Source organism: Myodes glareolus, chromosome X, assembly GCF_982192425.1.
Source record: "Myodes glareolus chromosome X, mMyoGla1.1, whole genome shotgun sequence".
NCBI lineage: Eukaryota > Metazoa > Chordata > Mammalia > Rodentia > Cricetidae > Myodes > Myodes glareolus.
The window spans coordinates 29,138,817-29,164,373 of record NC_142053.1 but is presented as its reverse complement, the minus strand read 5'-3'; the positions used below and the strand labels follow the sequence as shown (position 1 = coordinate 29,164,373).

The window sequence follows — 25,557 nt, the reverse complement described above, 5'->3', positions numbered from 1 at the left end:
ATAGTACAGGCTGTTGAATTATGCACCTCAAAAATGGTGTAGACAGATAGCTTTGTTTCTGTGTCTTCGCACAATTCTAAAATGAAAACAAACGAAGCATGTGGCCAGCCAGCACTTTTATAACTTATTTTCATATGGAAATTTCATGAAATATTTCACCTTGATCCCTACTTGACATTATCACTGTCCCCAGCATGGTGGAGACACTCAGGCTGAGTTTTAAGAGAAAAAAGAAAGAAAGGCTGATGGTGCACAAAAATCATCTCAGCTACTGAGGAATTGAGGCAGCTCGGTCATTAGTTGTTATAAAGAGAGTCTTGAAAGAAGGGGATGTGAGCAGAATTAGAACGCCTTGAATACAAGCATTGAGCACTGGCAACAACAGTTGTGTGTGCCTAAGAAGTAAACATTCAGGAAAAAAAACAGATCTGTCCAGAGAAAAATAAGGAAACGAAACCTTGGGGGATGGGAAGGGCTACCTGGTTATTACTACTGACCCTAGGAAGAGAAATAGCCTAGAGTGGAAGCAGGGGTGGAAATCTGGTATGCTACCTGCTATTGGTTAAGGTACCCTTAGGCAACCTTGTAGGCAACTTGAAGTCATCCTGCTGCCTAAACAGCTCATGGACTCCTTCTTAGTCATTATTGACTCTATACTGAAGGTGGGCTTTGCAGGAGAGCCTTTCCCCCATATCTTTAACACCGCATTTGAGACCTTTGCAGTCTCCTGAACAAGAATAATGTATGATTAGAGAGGAGTTGCAAGGGCAGGTGCACAGCTCACTGTCAGATGTCAGAATGCAGACTTTAGTTCATCTTGAGAACAAACTGAGATGGCATTAAGGACTTGGAACTGCTCCTAAGTTGTCATGCCATCCAATCCTGGAAGAAGCCTTCAACAATACCAAGTTTGGAGAAGAGACATTGGATTCAGCTGATCGTCTGCCACAACACATAGTTGCTGCTCCCTGTGGGTGAAATGCATAAGGTGTGTTCTATTTGCCCATGCGTTTCTGAATGGAACCCACCCTCACACACCATAGGAAAATATCTATCCCTGAACAATCCTAGTAGCCTCATAGTATGATTGAGAAATCAGAAAACATCACCTATACTGACTCTACAAATTCTGGTCTCAGTGGCACCAGAATTGCTTGTTCATATTTTTTCCATAATCACATTAACTAGCCCGTATGTTAAACCAGCTCCTTTCCCTCATTTATTTCAGACATGGCTTCGCAACAGGAACCCACAACAAAGAAATGCTGGAGGAGAGTAATGTTCATGCATGTATCACATGGGAGCTAGGACATTTTCATGATGGGCATGGATTTTGTGGGTTTCAAGGAATTTTTGGGTAGGATGTAGGAATGCGAATTTTCTAATTCCTGAATCTACCACAAGTGACCATTTTTTATGTTTAAAATTAAAAGAAGTTTTGTATGGTGCTTTTTCCTTAGTGGTCTTATCTTTAAAACACTTGTCTTTACTATGGCTGCCAGTGCCAAGTTCGACCTCATGGCTTCTTAGGTCTACCTACAACCCTGCTCTCCAAGATGTTCTTCACGAGGAAAAGATGCTATGCCCAAGTAGGCTACATCACTGATCCCCGAAGTGCAAGGTAGGATGGTGACAGTCACCTAGGAAACTACAGCAGAATGAAGATAGAAACCCATTCTGCACATAAAAGGTATGTGGCCACTATATCCCTCTATGCTGCTATAGAAGAGAGGTCACTTCTCCAAGCTTTGGACTTCTCTTCTGGCTTCCATTTAGCAGAACAAAATGTCCCATTCTATGCGAATGGGATGACAAATGCAACTGGTGCTTTGGGAAATCTTAGTATTTATTGCTACTGTATGTGACAAGACAGTGTTTTCATGGCCAACAGGATTGCCCAAGATATTACTGGCACAAGAGGAACTGTTGTGATTTCTTAGCAACAGAGGCATTCTCGGTATCTTCATCCTTCTTGTGTGGAAAGTTGTTCAAGGGATCAGATGTGTCACTGCTGAGTAGGAATTCCATCTGCTTGTTCCTGTATTTAGACCTCCTATTCTTAAACCAAGCCTGAAATCAGACCAAGATGGAGGCCGGGTTATCATACTGAGTAACTAATGTTATGGTGGTAAAACACATGCAACTTCATAGGGGACTGGCATTCTCCCCTTCACAGAAAAAAGGAGTTTCCCATTCCTCACAAACTTCAAGACTGCAAGTATTACCCAGGGTGGAGGATGTGGTCATAGCCCATGAAATCTTGCTTTCCGCTACTACAGACTGTCCAACACACTGACTCAGCACACATATCAACAGGCCCACTCTTATGCAGAAGCCTTTGAAAAAACAAGCTATCTGCCAACGTCTGAACTCTATCAGGTTCATTCTTTAGACAGACTTTCAAATCTGTCAGTAATCGCCTTCTTCATAATTAAAGATTTGGAGCACTATCTCAGAGTTGACACAAGATACCGAGCTGGGGAGATTAAATTCAGAGCTGCATTTGTCTGGGCCATCTTACTAAAACCTTACAAAAGAAAATCAGAAGAACCTTGCCACAAGGACTTTTCAGCTCTTATTCCACATCCTTTTCACCTTGCTTAAACAGTTTTCCTCATATAAAGGCAAACCATCCCTGCTTCATATTTACTCACTCATTCTTTGTGCATTTAATAACAATTAACTCTCATTCCTGCCATCACATAAGTATTTCCATGGCAATCCTGAGTTCCAACATGGCTCCAGACAGAAATACTATGCAGAAGATCTTTTTGTCACACATAGTTCATCATTAATTAGAGGACATGCAGGTGTGTATGACAAGCATACATCATAATTATACCACAATCTGCTATATTTAGACAGACATAAACATAATTCCTCTCACACAGAGAATGGGAGACATGGTTTCTTGGTTTTGCTTTCCTTTTGGAAATCTATTCCTTTACTTCCAGAAACAGGAAAGAAACACTAGCTGGAGTTTACTTTTGCAAACACTTTCTACTTCCAAAGAGCACATTAGTCCAACTCTTGTTTTCCCACACAAAGCAGGCAGAAAAGACCTGGGAGCTCCAGGTGTAGAGCTCCATGCCTGTCCTGAAGCAGGTCTGAGATGTGTAGGAGGTCCTTCTTTCTATGTGTTGCTTGTATTGGTTAATGAATAAAGAAACTGCCTTGGCCTGATAGGGGCAGAACTTAGGTAGGTGGAGAAGACAGAACTGAATTCTGAGAGGAAGAAAACAGAGTTGGGGAGAAGCGATAGATCCTGTGCCTGAGACGAACACTGGTTAGAATCTTTCCCGGTAAGCCACTGCCACGTGGCGATATACAGATTAATAGAAATGGGTTAAACTAATATGTGAGAGTTAGCCAAGAAAAGACTAGGGATAATGGGCCAAGCAGTGATTTAATTAATACAATTTCTGTGTGGTTATTTCGGGGCTAAGCAAGCCAGGCAGCCTGGATGATCAAGCATGTCCCCCTCTCCTCTACTGAGCCTCTACTCACCTTCACCTTGCATTCGTCCACATGAATGAGCTCTGCAAGTGCTTTTCTGTGGAGAGAAAGGGATAGAGGTTAGCCACTGCCACTTGGGGGGAGGGAAGGAGAGGGCACATATATGGCCTTTCCACGTTTTTATTCTGTTATCCCTGTCCCCAACTCAGTAAATTCTCATTAGATCACTTTTTCTTGCAGATAGGACTCTTTAGAAGTGACTTCACCTTGTCAAAACACTAAATGTTGCTTTAAGAACTCCATAGTATAGCCAAGGGAGATCACTCAGTGGGTAAAGGGACCCAATGGCATTCCTGAAGATGAGATTCCAACCCCTGGTCCTCACACAAGGGAAGGAGAGAACAGACTCCCACATTTCCCTCTTCATCCACTTGTTCAGGTGTGTTGTGCTCACACACATAGTTAAAGTAATTACGGTTCTAATAAGGAACCAGAGTTGAGAAACAGGCTGGGTTTTGACTATAGTGTATGTATTTGCTTACAGCAGTGTCCAATTTTTTTCTGTGCAGCTGTGCTTATTTTGTGTGGATATTGGGTATGGGTATAAATTCAGGAAGAAATGCTTGAATGGAAGTCATTTTGCTATGCAAATTATTTAAGTCATTTTATATATATTTATATATTTCTATAATATTATACACATGCATACACACACACACACACAGAGACACGAGGGGGACACACAAGTGATCCAAAGGCCAAATCTATTAGAGCTTGGGTGATAAATTTTGAAGTCTCTTCTTCCCTTTGACCTTGTTGAGATTGGGTTTTTCTTGTTGTTCTGAGGCTATGCTGCCTACTAGGTCTATCTGGCCTACCATGCTGTGGTGGTATTCTTGTGTCTGTCTCCCATCTGCCTGTAGGACTGATGAGATTTAAGTGCCCATCAGTACCTCTGGGGCTTTATAATTGGGTTGCAAGTACAAACCGATCTTCAGGCTTGATTTAAGCACTTTTACCCCATGAGCCATCTCTTCAGCTCCAACTTTATTTTTGAATACACAATCTGTCACTGGTCCCATATTCACTGTGGCCCCCAGAATCAGGCATGTCCTCACCTTCCCAGAATTTCTTGTGGATGGTATTTTGCATTTGTTTAACCAGAAGAGAACAGAATCGCTGACTGTTCAAAGCAGTAAACATAGAACTAATATAGCCAGCATTTCAGTTTCTGGGTATATATCACCAAAGACTTAAAACTTGGAGGTCAAAAGGTATTTGTACATAGACGCAAAGCACAATCCATGGAGACCACAGATTAAAGCCGTCCAGATATCCCTTGACAGGTGGTGATAAACACATGCAGAGGAGACACGCAAAGATGCCTGTGCGACATTCAGCTTCCAGAAAGCATCAAATTCTGCCCCATGCTGAAGCTCACTGATGAGCACTGAGGGCATTGTACTAAGACAAACAGGGCAGTTTGAGATGGGCAAGCTCAGCATGATTTCCTTTGTGTGTGCCAGCCGAAGCAGTGAGGCTCTGAATGAAAAGACAAAATGGTGCAGTAGGCTAGAGAGGGGGTCAGGGACGATTGCGAAGAGCAAGGGTCTTGTTTCCCAAAACAGTTTTGAAAACACTGCAAGCTCTGCACCTTCGTCTTGGTTTGGACAGTTTCTTTTTAAAAACAACTGTAAAATGAAAGAAACCCCCACCAGGAGCATTATGCTTCTTTTTCTTTTTCCAAAGTGCATGGGAGAGTTTGACCTTTAACCTCAGAGGCCACGTTCCTCGCCCCCACCATAAATTCAGCTGAAGATTTTGCGATTTAGGGGCCAAGAGGGGAAAAAGGCCTAACCCAGGGACCAAACTAATCTCAGCTACTGAGGAGGTTGAGCCAGTGTTTCTCTGTGTTTTGGCTGTGCTGGAACTAGCTCTTGTAGACCAGGCTGACCTCGAACTCACAGAGATCCTCCTGCCTCTGCCTCTTGAATGCTGGATTTAAAGGCTTGTGTCACCACTGTCTGGCCAGTGCTTTTTTTTTTAAATGAAGAAACAGAGGTCAGGAGAAGATAAAGGAGCTCGAAGTACCGGTAAACAGAGTAGATTCTTTAAAAAGCATGTACATACCTTTGGAGTGCATCAGGATACTGGGTTTCTCGGAAAACCCTGTCCAGTTCACAAAGTTGCCTGTAGGTGAACTTGTATTTTACGCGTCTTTTGTTGGGGGGTTGAGAAACAGCTCTAGCGGTTTTCCCAGGCCCACCAATCTTTCCCCATTCAGGCTCATTGGGGCTGGCCCATGCTTCATTTCTTTCATGGTTATAGTGATGGTCATATTCACGGTTCACGTAGTCTGTATCACCTAGCTCATGCAGAACTCGTACACCTCTTCCATAGCATCTTCGGGCTACTGCTGCGGCTAACCTCTGCTGAGATTCGGTCATTATTTCTTCCTCATAGAAGCCCACCCCATAAAAGTCGAGGTCGAAGTAAAAGTACTTGTTCTCCATCACCAGAGCGTGGCAGACAGAGACCACCGTGAAGTACCTCCCTATTCCCCGGGCGAAAATTGTTACATTAGGCTGCGCATGTTCCACAGTACTCCTGGGTGTGGCTAGTACGGACCCGGAAGTGGAGGGGTATGTGTGGGCGTAAAGATCTGGGTCCACACCACAGGAGAAGACAGTTGCAATTAGGAGGCATAGCAAAAGGGCTGCTTGAAGTAAAATACTGCCTTTAAGATTTCTTCAAGAACTAGGACCCGATTTGGACTTGGAATCAGGCATCATCCTGGGTTTCAGAGAGGCCCCAGACAAGGACTAACAAAGGATTTTAAGGTTATTTGGCAGAATAGGATAGGAACAGAATTTCAGAAGAACTTTGTGTCAAACTTGGACAATATCTCATGGCCCACCCTTCCAATGTCACAGGTCAGTGTTTTCCCCGCTGGGAATGAAGTTGATAGTGAAAATTAGGGGCCTCTTCTCCGTATTTCTTTGAAGCCACTGAATACAGACTTAGCTTGGCCCATCTAAGCACAGGAGTATAAATTAAAGCATTTTCCTTGGTAAGAACCAGTACCAAAGAAACCTCCCCGCCCTACACACACACAATGATCACTGTGAGAAAATCGATGTTAGATTTGTAAAATAGAATATCTGTCAGAATTTACACATAATACCCTGCCTAGGGATGATCTCAGACAAAATGCTGATATATTATGAGAGTCTTGCCCTCTTTGTGTTGTAGGGAATAGTAAAACTTCAAATTGAGAAAGCATTTGAACATCTCTCTATAACACTTTATACAGAGGTTAATGAAATGCATACACTAGACAATTTTCTTTTGTATTTTCTTTGTTTTAAAAAATGAATAGTTTTTTACTTCCTGACCACAGTTTGCCTCCCTTCTTTCCTCCAGGTTCCTCCCACAGTCTCCCCTCTGGCCCTTGCTCCTCTGTTTCTTTACAGAAGAGGGTAGGACTCCAACTGATACCAACCAAACCTGGCATATCAAGTTTCAGTAAGACAAAGCACTTCCATTCATGTTAAAGCTGTGCAAGACAACCCAGTATGAGGAAAGGGTCCCAAAAGCCGGGAAAAGAGTCAGAGACAGTTCCTGTTCCCACTGTTAGGAGTTCACAAGAAAATACAACTGTCACCTATATGCCGAGGGCTTAGGTCCCAGTCCCATGCAGGCTCCCTGGTTCCCATCTCTATGAGTCCCTATGAGCCCAAGTTGATTCTGTGGGTTTTCTTGTGATGTCCTTGACCCTTCTGGTTCCTACAATTCTTCCTCTTTTCACCAGGATTCCCTGACTGTGGTCTAATGTTTGCCTTTGGGTCTGCATCTGTTTCCTTCAGGTGCTGCATGAAGTTTCTCTGATGATGATTGAGCTAGATACTGATCTATAAGTATAGCAGAATACCATTAGGAATCAGTTCATTGATTTTTTTTTGTCAGTCGTGTTTGGTTCTATCCTAGGTCTCTGGACTATCTAACCTCTGGATCGTAGCGTTCTGGGTAGTGTCAGGGGTGAGCTCTCTTTTGTGGCATGAGTCTCAAGGTGGACCATTTGGCCACTCTCACAAGTTCTGTGCCACTTTTACCCACACATCATGTAGGTAGAACAAGTTGCAGGTCAAAAGCTTTGAGGCTGGTTTTTGAGTCCCAATCCACCCACTGGAAGTCTTGCCTGGTTACAAGACATGACCAGCTGAGGCTCCATATCCCCCATTGCTAGAAGTCTTTGCCAGGTTTACCCTCATGGTGTGGAACAATTCTATATTCTGTCAATTATATCTTAAATAAATGCTGATTGGCCAGTAGCCAGGCAGGAAGTATAGGTGGGACAACAAGACAGGAAGTAAAGGTGGGATAATGAGAATGGGAGAATGCTGGGAAGGAGGAAGCTCATTCCTCCCCAGTCCTTCCCAGATCACGGAAGAAGCAGGATGTGACCTGCCCTGCTGAAATAGGTACTGAGCCATGTGGTTAACATATATAAGAATAATGGGCTAATATATGTTATAAGAGCTAATACAAGCCTGAGCTAATGGGCCAATCAGTTTATGATTAATGTAGACTTCTGCGTATTTTCTTTGGGACTTGCCGGCTGTGGGAATTGAGCAGGATAAAAACCCCAACAAGCAGATCCTCAGGTTACAGAATGGCTCTCCAATGTGGTAAACAAGATGTACTGTAGATAGATTTTTCTTTTGGCCACCAGCTCACAAGAAAAATGACACAGAGATTTATTATTAATTATAAAAGCTCAAACTTAGCTTGGGCTTGCTCCTAACTAGTTGTTATAACTTAAATTAACCAATATTTTGAAATCTATGTTCTTTTATGTGTCTTGCTTAACTTTACTCTGTATTGCCCATTCTGCTTCCTCTCCATCAGACTCATGGCTCCACCTTTCTTCTTCTAAGGGCTTTCTCTGTCCCCAGAAGTCCCTGGTATACTTTCTGCTTCTGCTTAACTTCTGGCAATTTAGGTTTCTATTAAACCACTCACAATGGCACATCTTCATACAGCGTAAGGGAATATTCCACAACATTTCCCCTTTTACTGTGTTACAAATTTTAAATATAACACAGTAAAACTATACATAATAAGAACAATTTTTAGGAAAAAATTGTATTCACAATGTCCAGTTCATTTGTATTTGGCTAATTTAGAGAAAATACTCCATTATCGTCCTATCTTAGTCCAAAGTTTTATACCTAATTTTTGTCATAACTTGTATTACTATCCTAAAATATTTTTTAAGCCTTAAAATACCTTACTATATAAACAATTTAAGTTTTTGTGTTTTTCAACCTTATTAACTTTACATCTCTTAGGTAAGTTTCTTTTATGAATTTGGTAACAAGGAAAACTGCAAAACTTTAACTGTCTAGTCTTCAATTCCCATCAGAGACCCAAGAAGGATAAAATATTACTTGAGTAAACAGGAAGTGCAGTGAAAGCAATTTTGAAAACTATAGAAATAACAGAGATATCTGGTTGCCTAGATAGTCACCTTAAGGTTACACTGAAATGTTCATGCCTAGAATATCTGACAGGCTTTTCTGTAAAGCAGGAATTTTGGAAGAACTGTCATAAATTATCTTGGTAAAGTTTGGCAGTCGCTATTTTGTATCCTTCTTATCCAGTTTGGACAGCATATAGTCAGCAGTCAAGACAGGGACAGTCCCTTTCCCAAATAGCTAGCTTTTGCCACAAAGAAAGTAAACTCCATATGGAGGTTATTCAATGATCATCAACCTTTTTGAAGTAAATTGGTGGTACCAGGAGCAGACATGTCACATTGTCATGAAAAGCCTTATGTTAGTATAAAATTTTAAATTCTATGTTATAGGTCTTTGAAGTGTTCGAAGATCACCTATCTATCTAAAATATATCTCTGTATGATCTTGAAACCATACCTAACATGATTATAAATTTGATTTTTATAGACAACTATTCACTTGTACTTCTTTTTTATTCTAAATAGTTTTCAAGTACTAAAACTTTACATTATATTTTTAAATGAGCTGTAGAGGCACAATACCATAAACAAGAGTAGAAACATACAATAGAATATAACAAAAATAACCTTAAATTTGTATCAATATATAAAAATACATACAGATTAAAATACTGAGACTAGTGGTTGTTTGAAAGTAAACTCAACAATTTACCCTTTTATCTCATTGTTTCTGTGTTTTATGCCCCATTTTCCCTTTAGAAAGAGATTTTTGAATCTAGTATTTGCTCAGCTTTTTCCATGACCATGACCAATAACAACTTGTAAACAACCTCACTAAATGATGACAAACATCCATAATTGAACAACTAAAACCCACCCACCCCAGCATTTTGGACAGTGAGCATCATGTTCTCTAGACTGCTTCCTGTTGTGCAGGAGCAAAGGTATCTTTGGGAGACCCTGAGAAAATTGGGATAATGGTCAAGTCCTGAGGGAATTAGCTTCATTATTTTTTGTTTCATCTCTGTGTGATGGGAAAGTGTAGAGCCTATTAGAAGTCCTGGCTGGAGTAGTGAGTGAGGCTAGACCATCTTAGCTATCAGTTTTGAAGCTGTTTTAGATGAAGAACTCTGAGAAAACTGCAACAGAGGCACTCTGAGAGGATGGATTACTTAGGGCACCCATTTTCATTGGTGTCTGGTCCTTTCGCTCTGAAAATACACTTTCAAAGGTAACATGCATATCTTCATTAGTACAAGTATGGAATGTGTGGTATATACAAGTCAGTTAAAGATTGTTAGGAGTGATTGTCATAAGCTATTGTGGGCCATGATACAATTACAGTTTATAGCAATTGATAATTCAGATGTCAACCCAACAGATGAATGGTTTTCTGTTGGAGGAATACTGCCAAGCAGGGCTTGCAGGGCTACTGACTCTGAAACTGTTGCTTTCATCTGTCATTTTACTAGTGCAATAGCAGCTATGATATCTCCTCATAACCATACATTTCAATGTAATGTCTACATGTAATCTCATGATTATATCTCAATCTTATGGGCACACATATTTGTGGATGGTCAGAAAGATGGCACCTGTAGTGAAATTCCATTTGTATTTTAATAAATAAAGCTTGCTTGAGGATCAGAAAAGTAAAATAGCCACACTGGTTAGCTTTACAGATCAAGCAGCAATGACACACACCTTTAATCCCAGTACTAGAGAGGATTATAAGACAGGAGGAGACAGCTCTCAGCCTCAGTTTCATTCTGAGGTTTCCTGGAGGCGGGATAAGCATTTCGAGGTAAGAGCCAGTAGCTAATTGTTTTAGTTTTCTGATCTTCAGGCTAACTTTACTTATTAAACTACAAATGAATGTCACTACAGACTTCTCATTTAGTTGTATAATTTTATGAATAGAAATATACTAAAATATGCTTAATGACTAGATCTATTTTGTTCCATGTGTACTGTAGAACACTTAAGAATTCTGTTCTCTGTCCTTAGCCCAGCTGACAGGGCAAATTGGCTAGATGGAATGTCCTTGTGGAGAGATCACAGGAGGAACTTTTACAGAGCCATGTTGCAGGTGTCTGGCCTTGTTATATCACAGTCCTTCAAGAGATCAATAGCACCTATGCTGCCCTAAGTTTCCTTCACCAAGAAGGTAAAGTTTGCTCTGACTCAAAACAGCAATTAACACTTTGTACCAGTCTTTGATGCAAGATTTTAGATTCAGTAGATTAAGTTTTGTTTAGGTCCTGAGATTCAGGTGATAAGAAAAGGCTGTTTACTGCATAACCATGTCCAGATATTACTAACCACACATAAGAAATGTAAAATAGTACACATATTCTTTGCTTCTTCCTTAGATCTCTCACTGGTTAAGTTTCTTCCCTTTATAACCTTTGTAAGGGTCCCTTTAAGAGGTACATAGAACTTTTACAACCCACAGCTGTTGTCAGTCACCAATTAAGCTGACTGAGTCTTGCCTTGTAGTTTTTTTATTACTAATGAGTTGTTAATGAGTGGATGTGTGTGTGTGTGTGTGTGTGTGTGTGTGTGTGTGTGTGTGTGTGTGTTCATGTGTGCTTGGGAATTTGTAACAAGGAGGAAATAGAATGGAAAAGAGTAAAGAATGTGAAAGGATAAAGAATGTAGGAAAATGGATAAGAAAAAAGAATATAAAATAATTGGAACAAAAATGAATTGGAACAGAGAAATGACATTGGAATTAAAATTGAGACAGAGAATTACAGCTAAGAGATTATAGACAATTAGGACAAGAAAATTAGAATTAAAGAAGAATAATGAACATGACTAGAACAACACATGTGTAAGATCATTCTGTAAAGAAAATTTCAAAGTTCCCTTCACTATGATATGGCCTCCAACCTGAACTCTGGGAGGTAGTTTTGTGAGCCGGACTCAAAGGCTACCAAAAAAGATGATTTTTTTTTGTTCTATGTTTGAGCGGGTAAAAGGCTTCTGTCAACTTTATATGTCCACGTGGACTACATAACTAAACTCTAATATAAATCTCTATTCATGCCATATGAAAGTTTGGCATGCAATAATAAGTCATGAGGACTCTGCAGCCAACAAAATTTATCATGTATCATGTCATTTCCAAGCTGTTCCCATGTTGAAGGATCAGCTTATATGCCACTTGTTCTGTAGTCTTTCTTGGCCTCTTCCCCCATGGGGGAAGAGAGGAGGTCTCCCCCAGTCAAATCTGATCTCTATTAACGTTGAAGGATTCCATAGCCTTTCATTTCCTGTGGAAACAAAAGCATAACCTCTTTCCCAACATAATACATTTTTTACTTCCATTTTAAAGTTAAGGCATTCCTAAAGTATATAGGTTAGCTTAATTCATTAGTCCCTTCCACAATCCAATGTCTCTCAGCAGCTGTTATCTGTTCATTAGCATTTAAAAATTCAAAATTAACTAAGTGCCATACAAGGTCCAAATTCCCTGTCTTAAAAAAAATTTCCCATCCTTATGTGACTTACTCTCTTTATTACATTACTTCTCTCTTTAAAGACTTTATTTTGAAACTATCTATTGTTTATGACTGCCTACATCCTTCTTCCTTTTCTTTTAGGCCTATGCAAATTGTTAAACATATTCTAACCTGTTGAGAGTCTTTTCCATCTGAACCTGTTTTACTGTGTATCTGTAACTTCTTCCATCTGTATGAGCAAAATCTTAAACTGCTAAGCAGCTTAGATCATGACGTGCTGGCAGGGGTCAGGGGACACGTGTGTCTCCATACTGCAGTCCACATGAGAGACTATATGACTAGGAAACTGCATTTGGTTTTATTTTGTGTGTGTTTGGAATACTTTTCTCTGGCCTTATGTAGATATACGTGTCTGGGCATTGGGTGCCATATGTAGATGGATTTTTCTTTGGGCCACCAACTTACAAAAAATGACACAGATACTTATTATTAATTATAAAAGTTTGGCTGTAGCTTAGACTTGTTTCTAACTAGTTCTTATACCTTAAATTAACCCATATTTTAAAACCTACATTCTTTTATGTGTCTCAGTTACCTTTACTCTGTACTCCTCATCCTGCTTCCTCTCATCTGGCTGGCAACTCTGTTTTTCTACTTTGCAGAGCTCCCTATATCTAGAAGTTTCTGCTATATCTCCTGCTTAACTATTGGCCATTTAGCTTTTTATTAAACCAATCATAGTGACACATCTTCATACAGTGTAAAGGAATATTCCGCAACAAGTACAAAGCATTGCTTTCTGTTGAATGCTTCTTTTAAACTATCTCACATGACCATTTGGAGTTGTTCTATTTCATGAGTCTATTGTCTGGAAAGTGCCAGCAATTGTGTACATATCGAGGAGATTCAAGGTTGCAATACTGAGAGTACATACACATAACCAATGCCACAAAACAGGTAATTGAATCGCAGGATATCATTATGCCCCTGCTCTCGACACTATCTTCATAATAAGGCTTTTATCAATGCCTACATAATAGAATGGGGAGGGGCCTGTGGAAAGATGGCTGGAAATACGCATTTTAAAAGTTTGATAGTAGATGAGAGCCATCTTTTCCCTTACGTGTGACCCACAGGTCTCTCTGCCCCCAGAACTTGACTGAGACTACACTGGGTAAACTGAGGGAGAGATAGAGGAACTCGGCCACCTTCAGCTTTCCAGTTTCTCCCTCCATCTGGTAATACTTAGATGGAAAGTAAATATAATTTAAGCTCAACACAGCATGCCACTAAGCCTGCATCCCCAGGCCACAAGCCAGACTCACGGTCGATCCTGAATGAGGCTAGAGAACCAGGCCTCCACTTTCTCAAAGCTTAGCATGAAGTAGATGGTCACAGTGGGTTTGTTGAAGGGCAAGGTACAGTGTTATCTGTAAAGGGGTTCTCCAGGGATTTCTTTTTGCCCTAGTGGTGATGGGACCCGGTTCCTTATTCTAGAGAAGCATCACTCCCAAGGTACACAAACAGCTGTCTGCTATATAGGAGCATTTAGAAAACAGGTTATTTAAAACTTTAATTTTATGAGTATGGATGTCTTACCTGCATGTATGCCTGTATACAACATATTGCCTGGTACCCGGGGAGGCCACAAGAGGGCTTCAGACAACCTGGAGCTAATTACAGATAGTTGTGAGCTGTCATGTGTGGTGTAATTTATTTTAAACCGCCACAAAGAGAAGTCACACCATGCAGCAGGGCTTACATGGGAGGTTTATTGGAAGAGGAGAGAGAAGGGGCAGAAAAGGGGCCAGAGAAGGGGGCAGAGAGGTGGGCAGACACTGGTCCCTGGATACAAAAGTGGTGGAAGAGGAAGAAAGAGAGGCAGAAAAGAGAGGGGGGGAGAGAGAGAGATGGGGGGGAGTGGGAAAGGCCCACCTTTTAAAGGGGAACGTAGTGAATGTGCACAAGGGGTGCTCTTAGTGGCTGCAGCTGAGAATTTACCCTGTCAGGACCCAAGGGCAGGCCAGTGCAGATGCCTGAATACTAACAATGTGGGTCCTGGAACTTGAACCCTGGTCCTCTGGAAGAGGTTCTTCTGTGTCATCTCTCCAGCGTCAGGAAACAGGTTTTTAAATCTCATTAGTTGAGTTAAAAGGTAGTGCACTTCTGAAGACTGGGCAAGGCCTTTTATCCAATCCTCATTGGCAATAAAAATCTCCTCCATAAAATTCTCCTTAAATATTGCTATGTGATTTGTTTTGACATTAGAATACTGTCTAATTTATTGACCGAACCCTTCTATGTCTGTTTGTAAGATTGGTGGAAGACAAGGAGCACCAAGTATAAGGAAAACCAGAAGCCATTGCGCTTAAGTTTGTGCCACTTGGTACCCAGAATAAGCCTCCATGGAGAATCAGGAACAGCTCTACACTTCCATGTTTGACCTGGGACCACATCAGGACAGATTCTTCTGGACTCACCAACAGCTGGATCATGGGAAAAACCGGATTACACGGACCAAAAGGGCTTACTCATCAAGATCAATGAAAACATCTCCAGTTCAATACACCTGGGAATAGTGCTCTCATAAGGCATAATCAAAAATGAATGCATTTGAGCCTAGGAAGAGACTTTCAAAAGACACGTGGAGTTCTACCCAAGCCTCAGAGAGTAGAGTTCATCCCCAGAGGGCAAATCTGCCCTTACAAACTTTCACAGAAGCTGCCAGGAGCCACAATTCAGGAGTGTTATTCATCCAAGGACAGTAAGCCCGTGGTCAGGAGTAAAGATGATTATGAAACGTGTGCAGATATGCAATTGGTTGTGTCTCAGCTATAGAAAGATAAGCATAAAATGAAAATTTGCTGCCTATTTCTGAAATGTGGGCAGGAAGGCTGGATTTCAGGTAAGCTATCAAAATAGGTACAATGAGAAGTACTGAGCCCAAGGTCAAAGTCGGGTCAAGATCAAATCAGAGGCTACCTGTGACCCATTGATTTACCAGTTATGTAACTTAAGGTGGCTAAGTGGGTGCTGGGATTGACATTCACTGCAGTCTAAACTATAAAAGTAAGAATTCATAGTCAACAAGTAGTGCCGGGGGTGGTGGATGACTGAATAAAGATACTTTGCCCAAGTCAGTCCAAGGTGATCAGTCCAAGGCATGCAAGAATGAAGATGCACAGCAGACATGGCGAGTGTTCAGCTATGTGGGACAGCTGAACTGACTGAGTGTGAGCTTTGCTACACCTGGATCAGGCAAACACAAAATCAGAAGTGCAGAGTCCTGGCCTAGTCTCAGAGAACTCGGGAAAGATGGTGGAGAGCTTGGTCATCTGTCAAGATGTCTGTTGGCACTGAGAATTCTGGGTGTCTGGAAGCAGGCTCCTCCCCTCCATGACTTAAACAGGGAAATAAAAATACATCATGTGATAAAAATGGAGGAACATTCCAGTGAGTCTGAGGAGCTAGCCATGGCTGCTTAGGCGGGGCTGTGAGGGAGAGCAGAGGGAACAGGACACGTCGTGAGAGAGAGAGGAAGCTGAGAATGTTCAGGAGTAGGGTGGAGAAGGGACTGCACCTTGACGGAGTGAAGGGAGGTATGGAAAGCCGAAAGGGGGCAGGCGAGGAGACAAATGGGAAGTGTCAGCATTTCAATGACAGTGGTTCTACAGAATCAGAAGCTCTTCGGCACTGCCGCAGGCGCTCTTGTCCTTGCAGGAGAGGTTAGATACTTAAAGACTCACATAGGGGCATAAGAAAAACCCTAATAGTTGGGTGAAGAGGTGCTTAGGGCCATAGTTCAAATAGCAGGCACAGGTAGCAGTGGCTGCTTCGCTTCAGAGAGATTGGCTGAAGTGACCCAAGGACTGAAAAAGAATGTTCCAGTCTCAAGACCAGGAACAAGAATGTCAGACACAGTAGGCTCACCATGAGTCCTGGAAGTTTGTTGGCCTTAGAGAACTTGGGCATGGGACTTGAACCTCTTTGGACACCCATAAAATGCTGAATGGAATGAGAAAGCTTCTAGAAGTCTTCTTGGCAAACTAAACCTGAACTCTTAATTTTTTCATTAAATAATGTATGATTGTTTGATACTGTGGGATCCAGAACACCTTCGGTACCGTATTCTTTCCTTTAAAGAACGTGCATGAGTATTTTGTCTACATGTATATTCATCATACCTGTAGGCATTGCCCATGTATGCAGTGTCCATAGAGGCCATAAGAGGGCACCAGATTTTTGTGAACCTGAAGATACAGACAGTTCTGTGCTGACATATGTGTGCAGGGGAAATGAATCCAAGACCTCTATAAGAGCAGCAAGTGCTTTCAAACTGCTGAACCATCTCTCCAGGCTCAGCATCTTCAGCGTTTTTGAATAGTTAATCATTATTTTAATGTTATAATTGACCATGCTGAGCATGTTGCTTTATATAAATTTGTATTTCAGAAAGGCAGAAAAATGTATAGGCTTCTAGATTTTCAGAAATATTTTTAGACTGTTATTTAAATATAATTAAATATCATGTGTCAATAATATTTTAAAGTCTCTTGATAAATCATGAAATTTAAATGTCCACATAAATATTCTCATTAAGTATACCAATACTTTATAGTTCTCCAAACACCATAACTCTAAATTATTCTTGTTTCAGTTAAGACTTTTTAAAATCATTTCTTAAATTTTCTTACATGAATATGTTGTATGTTGGAAAGCGCTAGCTAATTTTTAACTTTTCAAATTAGCTTACAATAATTATACACAATAATGAATTTCATTATGACAATTTCATATACAAAAATGTATTTTGATCATACTCATTGCCCAGTTACCACTTCTTGTTCTGTTTTGACTGATCCATTCCTCTTCCCAGCTAGTCTCCCTCCACATTCATGCGTTTTGTGGTATGAGTTAGTGAAGTTAATTAGGATTGCTTACGTTTGCACGCTTGATTGATTATGGGTGCATAGACAATTTGACAGTGGCTATTTAAAGAAAAAATTCTTATTTCCCCTCCCATACGACCTTAAACTAAGGAAAGGGTAAGGCCTTGTGAGCCTTACCATTCTATCTTAACTCCAGGTCAAAATTTATGTAGTGATTTTTTTTAAAATAAAAACTTAGTGTCAGAGACAGTGCTAATTCTGACAGGCATGCACTGATCAGGTCGTATTCGTGAAATCATCAATTATGTTTATAGGCCTGAATCTTCTGGAGTTCCCTCTACAAACACCAAAGGAATTGGTTATACAAGCTACACTGATGCCACCCCTTACAAAGGGTCTGTTCTCCTATCAGAGGGGCTGCCCCACCATACTCTCTTCCCCCAGCCTCTACCAGATGGCCGAGTACCCAATGAGCAGTAGCCACTGTTATTCTTATGCTCTGGTCCCTTTAAGGGCAAGTCACGCCCACTCCCAGTCACTTCTGACCTCCCTCGTTGCCATCTTAACCCTCTCTCTTCTGTTCCCTCTCTCCTAGCGTGTGCACACGTGTTTTCCTCTCTCTGTCCTCTTTTCTATTTCTGCCTTTCTTTCTCTCCTTCTTCAAGTAATAAATGTTTACCCTTATGTTTACCCTTACGTCTATTTATTATGTCCTGTAAGTCTTTTATCTGCCTCACCCGTCCGCCTGCTCTCTGGGCCGCATGGCGGGACCAGCTCTGCCGCTTGCCTCAGGAAACCTGCATCCCTTTGGCAGCAGCTTCTGCCTGGCTTGCAGGCCGCTAGGGGACCCCAACATCATATTATTAAAGAACAAAAGCCACCCCCAGCAGAGCCCTCATGCCCTGCAAAGGACATAGCATACCCAACTGCTGTGTGCAGCATCCCTCAAGCTACCCACCACACCACGGTGGGACAACCTAATGGCATACCAGCCACATTTTACCCTGTTTCCATCCCTCATCCTAGACCCAACAAGGTCACCATGGGCATGGCTGCTGCAACCACAGTACAGCTCCTATTGCCCCTCACCAATCACTGCCCACAACATTCCAAGCCCCAACTGGTGCTGCAGGCCTTGTGCCTCCAGCCAGAACTTTCTGCTCAATGCTTGGATCTAAACTCAACTGTGTCCCAGTCCAGCAGGTCCCCCCAGCCCAACAGTCTCCAACTAATGTCATGGGTTGGTCTTAAAGCAAATTCTGCTTTGTGGACTGTCTGACAATCTTTTTTAGCTAACTGTAATGATTAATAGGGAGTATTAATCTATTCTGAATCATATCTAGTTGAAGGTATGTTTATAAAAACCAACCTTTCTCAATGTACCTGCAAGGACTGATACAAAACCCAGAGGACTGGACCGTCTTCTACAACCTGCAACGCTCAGGCACGCTTCTGATGCATGCTGAGTATCAAAGCTACATGTGTGCAAGCAAATGCCCTCCTGAAGTGTCTGGAGTCCTGGAGAAGATTCTTGGGGTGATGAGAGTTGCTGCTGAGGCATGTGGACTTGTATGGTTCAGCGACCTGTAAATGCTAAAGAAGCATTTACTGAACCTAGAGGGAGCTGCGGGGATTGGGGAGAGTGCAAGTCTGTACGGGTTCCAGAGCAGCCACAGGAACCCTCTCCTCCATTTCTGCTTGAGTATGGTATGGGGGAGGGGGCAGGTGCTTCTGAAGACATATAAGGAAAGACAAGATCTGGGTGGCTGGTACGGCTTAAAGGAAGGGTGGCCTACATGTCAGCAGAGCAGGGACACTGGCCTCTGAGTTTCACTACATGTCTTACAGGCTGTCCTATGCATCTGTTAGGATAACTGGGGAAGTCCAGTGTAGAACTAAACTTCTTCCTAGGAGGGAGGATGTCAAATAGAAGCAGCCACACTGATGTGGTGATGGGGTAGCCTTGCTAACCAACTATCTTTAAGAGGTGGGACTAAGTTAGAATATGACTTTCTGGGACTTGGAGAAAAACAAGCGCACGGCCCAGGTGAGCTCTGTCTGTGGTTCCCTCGCCATACAGCTGAGCTTGGACTTCTCATTCTGGTTTCATGAGTTTTCACCTTATAATAAATAAAAATGGAATTGTCTATCTTTAAGCTAGCCTGGTTATTTCCTGAATCGAGTTAGCTTCTACAAAGCGGTATTATCTTTTGCTTTATTTAACTTGGAGAATTGTGCCCCACCCCTGAGAAATACTGAGACAGCTGAAAACACACAGGCGCTACCACAAAAAGGTGCAGAGAGGTCAGCTGTGTGCTGTGGAGAACATTGTATATTTAAGACTGGTTAAAAGCAAATTAAGTTTGTATTTTAAATTAGTTCCTCGTATTTCTTGCAGAGAGACAGGGTGGTGGTTATTACTGAAAATACAGAAGCAACACAGCTTGTCCTGGGATCATCTACCTGACGGTGACCTGTCCTCTGTGACTAGCTGGGGTGAGGCCAAGGAAGCCTGCATATGTGGCCTATGAGCCTCTTCTGCCACCTTTTCCTATAGCTGAAGACACTCAGTACCACGTGAGTGTGGAGAGCAGAAAGGGCCAGGCAGAACTGGAATGCACTTGCCTGGCAGGATCTGCTATGGAGAAGATTTTGAGAGTGTAATCTGTGTATGAACATAAGAAATCAAGAGGTTCTTTTTACCTAGAGAGGCCCAATTTTAATCTCTGAGATAATCTCTGTTCAGTGTGGGGTCAGAAGGGCAGCATATGTTGACACTCTGGTGTAGCACAAGTTCTAATAGGTCTTAATAATAAAAACCCAGAGTCAGACATTAGGAAAAATGCTGAAAGATCAGAGAGACTAAGGAGCAAAAGCAAGGCCACCTTACCTATTCCACTTTCCAGCCAGAAAGAGACTGAGTTCCTGTTTCTTTCCACCTTATCACTTCCTCTCTCAGACCAGCCATATAACGTCCTATCTGTCTGTACAGACCTCTAGATCTGTATGGTTAGCTAGTGGCTAGCTCTGCCCTCTGTTCTTCAGGCAAGCTTTATTTGTACAAACAAGATATCTCCACTTCTGCGGTCTGTCAAATGGGAATGTGGCTTCTTTTGGTTAACCCCATTAAAGTGATGAGGGCTTTGGTTGAAAGGGGATTCTGTGCTTGTCTCTGGAAACTGGGTCAGAACATCCACCTTGGTGTGGAAGTCACCTCATTAAGGGTCAGCTTGGCTAGAGGGTGGACTGCCTGAATATTGAGCCTTTGAAAACCTTATTTTTATAGTAATGCTTCCCATAATTCTTTTTAGCAGTTTATTATTTAGAAAATTTAGAAAAAATTCTGCATGTAAATAGAAGATTCCTCATTCTTAATATCCATGGACAGAGAATATTTACTGATGAGTACATTTAATTGCCTCTTAAGTACTGAACTCTGTGTGTATGGCAGGGTAGAGAAAGAGGAAAGAAAAGAGAAAGAGGAGAGAGGAGGGAGAGAGAGAAGATGGGGTGGAGAGAGGAAGAAAGTACACAGCACCGAGATGGAAACGTTGGTGCAGTCACTAACTTGTACCTGATCTGGACTTCATGTTGGCATTCCCATCCTTGTGATACAGAAGGTTTGATAGTTACTCAATTCAACCTCAAAGAGAAAAAGAGGTTTTGTGAGGTGTTGCTTTTTTGTTTCTTGTTTTTTGTTTCTCTTTTTTTGTTGTTGTTGTTGGGTCCCTTGAGAACAGGCCTTTGCACCCTCACTTGATTTGTTTTGCACTCTTGAGGTTGGTTGTTCCGAAAACAAGAGCAAAAACAAGAACAGTCTGTTGTTTTCAGCAATGTTTTTAAGGATGTTTACCCCTAAGCCACTTGAGTTACAGTAATGAGCTTTCTGCTTTTGCTAGCTCGGCCTCCCCTGCTGAGGGCTATATATACTGTGTGAGAAAGCTTGTCTGCAGAACCTGAAGTTGTGTTGTGTGTTAATCCTGACGTTCCTCACTCAGAAGAATGACAGTTGCCATGCTGGTGTGGCAAAGTTTTTGCTTGTTTTGTTTTGTTTCTGTTTCTTTGTTTTGGATTTCTTTGATTTTGGTTTCTTAAGATAGGGTTTCTCTGTCACTTTGGGGCCTTTCCTGGAACTAGCTCTTATAGGCCACCTCCCTAGTGCTGGTGGGATTAAAGGCATGTGCCACCACAGCCCAGTGAGAAAAAGAGTCTTAAAAAGTTATGGGGGAAGTGTGTGAAGCTGATGTAATCAGCAGGAGGCAATGCAATCCTACTATTATTTCTCCTCAGAACTTGGGGCCTGTGGAAACACCCTGTGTACAGGTGCAGCAGGCCCAAAGGCTTGCCTGCTATGGGCAAATAGCTCTACCCTTTACAGTCAGGGATATGGGTATGTTTCTATGTGTCTGAGGTGTGGGGCAACTTTTTCAAATATATGCTTAAATCATGGGGGACTTCAGTCCACTCTGTTGCAAGGAGGAAGCCACTTGTTGGTTCCTGGCTGTTCAGCCCCAAAATAATCACACAGAAACTGTATTAATTAAATCACTGCTTGGCCTATGAGCTCTAACTTGTTATTGACTAACTCTTACATCTTAGTTTAACCCATTTCTAGCAATCTGTGTATTGCCACGAGGCTGTGGCTTATTGGCTAAAGTTTAGGCATGTCTGACTCTGGTAGTAGTGCCATGGCTTCTCTCTGACTCCGCCCTTCTTCCTCCCAGCATTCAGCTTAGATTTCTCCTCCTAGCTCTATTCTTTTGCCCTATCACAGTCCAAGACAGTTTCTTTATTCATTAACCAATAAAAGCAACACATAGATAGAGGGACTTCCCACACCACCACTCATCTATGATTATTCACCCGGGAAAACCAACTTCTATCTGCTGGGTCCTAGAGAAGTCTTGGTAACCTCAACCCTGCAAACTTTCCATCTCAAGGATGGGAATACCAACATGAAGTACAGATCGGGTACAAGTTAGTGCCTGCACCAACGTTTCTGTCTCTGTGTTGTGTGCACATTCCTGGGTTGAAACCATCAGGGTATCAGCCATGAAACCCACTGCTGAGAGATCTTAACTATCAGGTGAAAATCTGGGCATACAGATAGCAATAAACTGTCAGCATTGTTTCAGTAAACTAAAAAAAAATAAAATAAAACAAAACTTGGGCCAATAGTCTATCACATTGCTGCACAGGTATCCCCAAAGTACTGAGAAATAGTCTAAGAGAGTGTGCTTTTAATAATATGTGACATTCAGCTGAATTCCTTTAGAAGGTAAGATAGGAAGAAACATGCCTGATATCTGTGAACATGGATATCACTGTTACAGATATATGTTTTTAAAAGTTTATTCTTGTAATGATACATGTGAGACAGTTATTGACAACCATGCTGACTAAGCCAGTTAAAAGTTGTAAGTCAGAAATAAAATAAAACTAAATCTTAAAAAACTGGTTAGGATAATAATATGAGCCAGGTGGTGGTGGCACATGCCTTTAATTCCAGCACTCAGGAGGCAGAGACAGACAAATCTCTGTGAGTTCAAGGCCAGCCTGCTCTACAGAGTGAGTTACAGGACAGGCTCCAAAGTTACACAGAGGAACCCTGTCTCAGAAAACAAAGCAAAAGTTTTAAGTCCTTAATATTGGTACAAGAATGGGATACAGCATTTTTTTAAAGATTTATTTATTATGTATGCAGTGTTTTGCCTGCATGTCTGTCTATATGCCAGAAGAGGGCACAAGATCTCATTACAGATGGTCATGAGCCTCCATATGGTTGCTGGGAACTGAACTCAGGACCTCTGGAAGAGCAACCAGTGCTTTGAACTGCTGAGCTATCTCTCCAGCCCCAGGATACAGCATTTTAAAAGGCAGAAACCACAAAGGCCATAATATACATCAAAGTTAGATGAGGCTAGAGTAGCCTTGAAATGTTCATTCCAGCAGAGCATAAGTTATTTTGGACATAACTTGCCAATTTTGGTTAATAACACCAGGATTTTGGTTAAAGCCATGGAAATCTCAAATGTGTTGGCAAGGCAGATATGACCATTGTGAGAAAGGAAGTAGAGGGTCAAAAACTGTCTAAGTAGACAAAGTAGAGTCAGAACAGGCCAGTGTTCATCACCTTAGTCTTTTCAATTCTTTGCTGCATTCTCTGAGGCTAGGGAGATTTCTTCCTCTGCTGCTACTCTTTGCAGTTTGAGGTTCTGTGGAGGCTTTGTTGCTGAGTGCTGAACAATATGTAAGCTCCCTGACTCTTGAGAAATAGGATCACCATCAGGATCAGGCCAGCTAGGATACAGGCATAGAAGCATTTCCAGAATCTTTGTCTCGTGATCTGCCTTTGAAGGACATTGATCACATTGAGTAGCTATTGGCCTACCAGTTCCTATTTAGGTAGTGGCTTCTTAAGTGTTCTGCGGAGACAGTATTTCTAGCAGCTGGCAAGGTCCCCAATTCCAGACTGGATTCTTGACTACTGAGTTTCTTATGTTTTCTCAGCCTTGCACTTAGTGCTTTAGTGTGTCTGATTATGTCATCCTGCTGTGACAGGAGCTGAAGGAGCAGATTGCATGTTTCTTGGGGGACACGCTACAGTTAGAGGAAACTCATTTGGGGGGAGGTTTGAGGTGCATTTGTGAGTGTGCCTATGGTCGGGAGAGGCTAGCCAGCGCCAGACCTAACACACTAGGGTTGCTTCAGATTACCTTAGCTCTCCTTTCTGATTATTGGAGTACATGACTGTGGAGCTACCTTCTCTCATCCAGTAGCTGAGATCCATAGTCCTAGTATACCTGGCACTACTGATGGCACAGGACTTCCCAGGGTGCAGTGACAGTTGCGGCAGCTGCTGGTCCTGTCCTCTGGTGCTTTCTGAGGGCTGCTGAGGGTAGGGCTGCAGCTGGCTGATGAATGGCACGCAGACCTTACTTTCCTGTCCAGCACAGCCGCATATTTCCTCTGAGTTGCTTATTTCTGTATTTGATGCAGTGGCACCAGAAGAGGATGATGTAGTCTCAGAAGGAACAGTAAAAATGGGCCCCCATGTCTTAAAGGACTCCTCTCTTCCCTGTTCATTTGAAGAACAGGTGACCTGTGGAATAAACCTTATTAGAATATGGGTTGGGAGACAGAAGCAGCTTTTCTTTCAAGGGACTGTAGAACTTCTTTGAAAGAGGTAGGAGGCTGGTTGGTATAGCAGGAAGCTCCCAGGGAAGGACGGGAGTATGTCTGGTACAGACCGTGTGAAGCAGAATAGACTGGTTAGGCTAAATTGGGGACTGGCTCCTAGCAGGGTTATTGTGACAGTTGGAGGCTCCAAGAAGCCCAACAGGCTGTCAGTGTAAAGAAAACATTCTCATTTAATTTTTTTTATTATTAAATACTCTTTTTTTTACATTGCTTTCTTGGTATTTACTTTGAGCTTAAGTCAGCATTGTCTTCCAGTGTTAAATGCATCTCTTGTTACTTCTTTGAGCTTTCTGGCAATACAATGCAATGGGCAGAGCATCCATCCTGAGTCAGTTCAATTGGGTGTAAGTTCATACTGTTCTAATATTTATCCAATCTGATAAGTAGATGAGCTCAGACTTAAGATCATTGAAAGCACATTTATCGTATGCTATATTACATGAATTGTTATATATTAATACTGAAGTTTTCAATAAAGATTGACTTGTGTAACAAAAAAGAAAATCAAGTCAGCTTCTCCAACAGATTTATTTTGTTTTTAGTGTGTGTGTGTGTGTGTGTGTGTGTGTGTGTGTGTGTGTGCACGCACACACACATGCTTGCTCACATATGTGCACATTCCAGAAGAGGGCATCACGTCTCATATAACTAGAATCACAGGTTAGTAGGCCTTGTGAGTGCTGGTAACCAAACTCAGGTCCTCTACAAGAGAGGGTAAACCTCTTAACAGTTGAGCCATCTCTCCAGCCCTTCAAACAGAATATTTTAAAATCAAACTTTCCAATATAGCACGATCTCAAAAGTATAATAATTTGATAACTAGCATGCTAAAAGAATAGCAGACCCTTAGGATCCTTGGCCTTGGTGCTTTCAACTTCATCATCTTTTCCCCCAGAAGGGAAGAAGCTTAAAATCAGCATCTGAGGTAGAGTTGGAACATCGGACTCTTTGGCCTGAATTGTTGGACAGCCTGATTTGGATGGTGACACAATTCTCAAGAGCATGGGGTTCAATTGGCTGTGAATGTAGAACAAACAATAAGTTTCATACAACGATTTTGATTTGG

The 25,557-nt window shown here is 41.8% G+C and overlaps 1 protein-coding gene across 1 annotated transcript; it reads right to left on the bottom strand.

Moving 5' to 3' along the window:
* Positions 1–1,828: 1,828 nt before the first annotated feature.
* On the bottom strand, positions 1,829–6,073 carry LOC125410745 (uncharacterized). Its single transcript, XM_048450444.3, has 3 exons — positions 5,587–6,073; positions 3,508–3,553; positions 1,829–2,070 (listed from the first exon to the last, which is right to left on the bottom strand). Exons 1-3 carry the CDS (start codon positions 5,967–5,969, stop codon positions 1,906–1,908), a joined length of 594 nt encoding a protein of 197 aa, XP_048306401.1. The 5' UTR covers positions 5,970–6,073; the 3' UTR covers positions 1,829–1,905.
* Between the last annotated feature and the right edge of the window lie 19,484 nt (positions 6,074–25,557).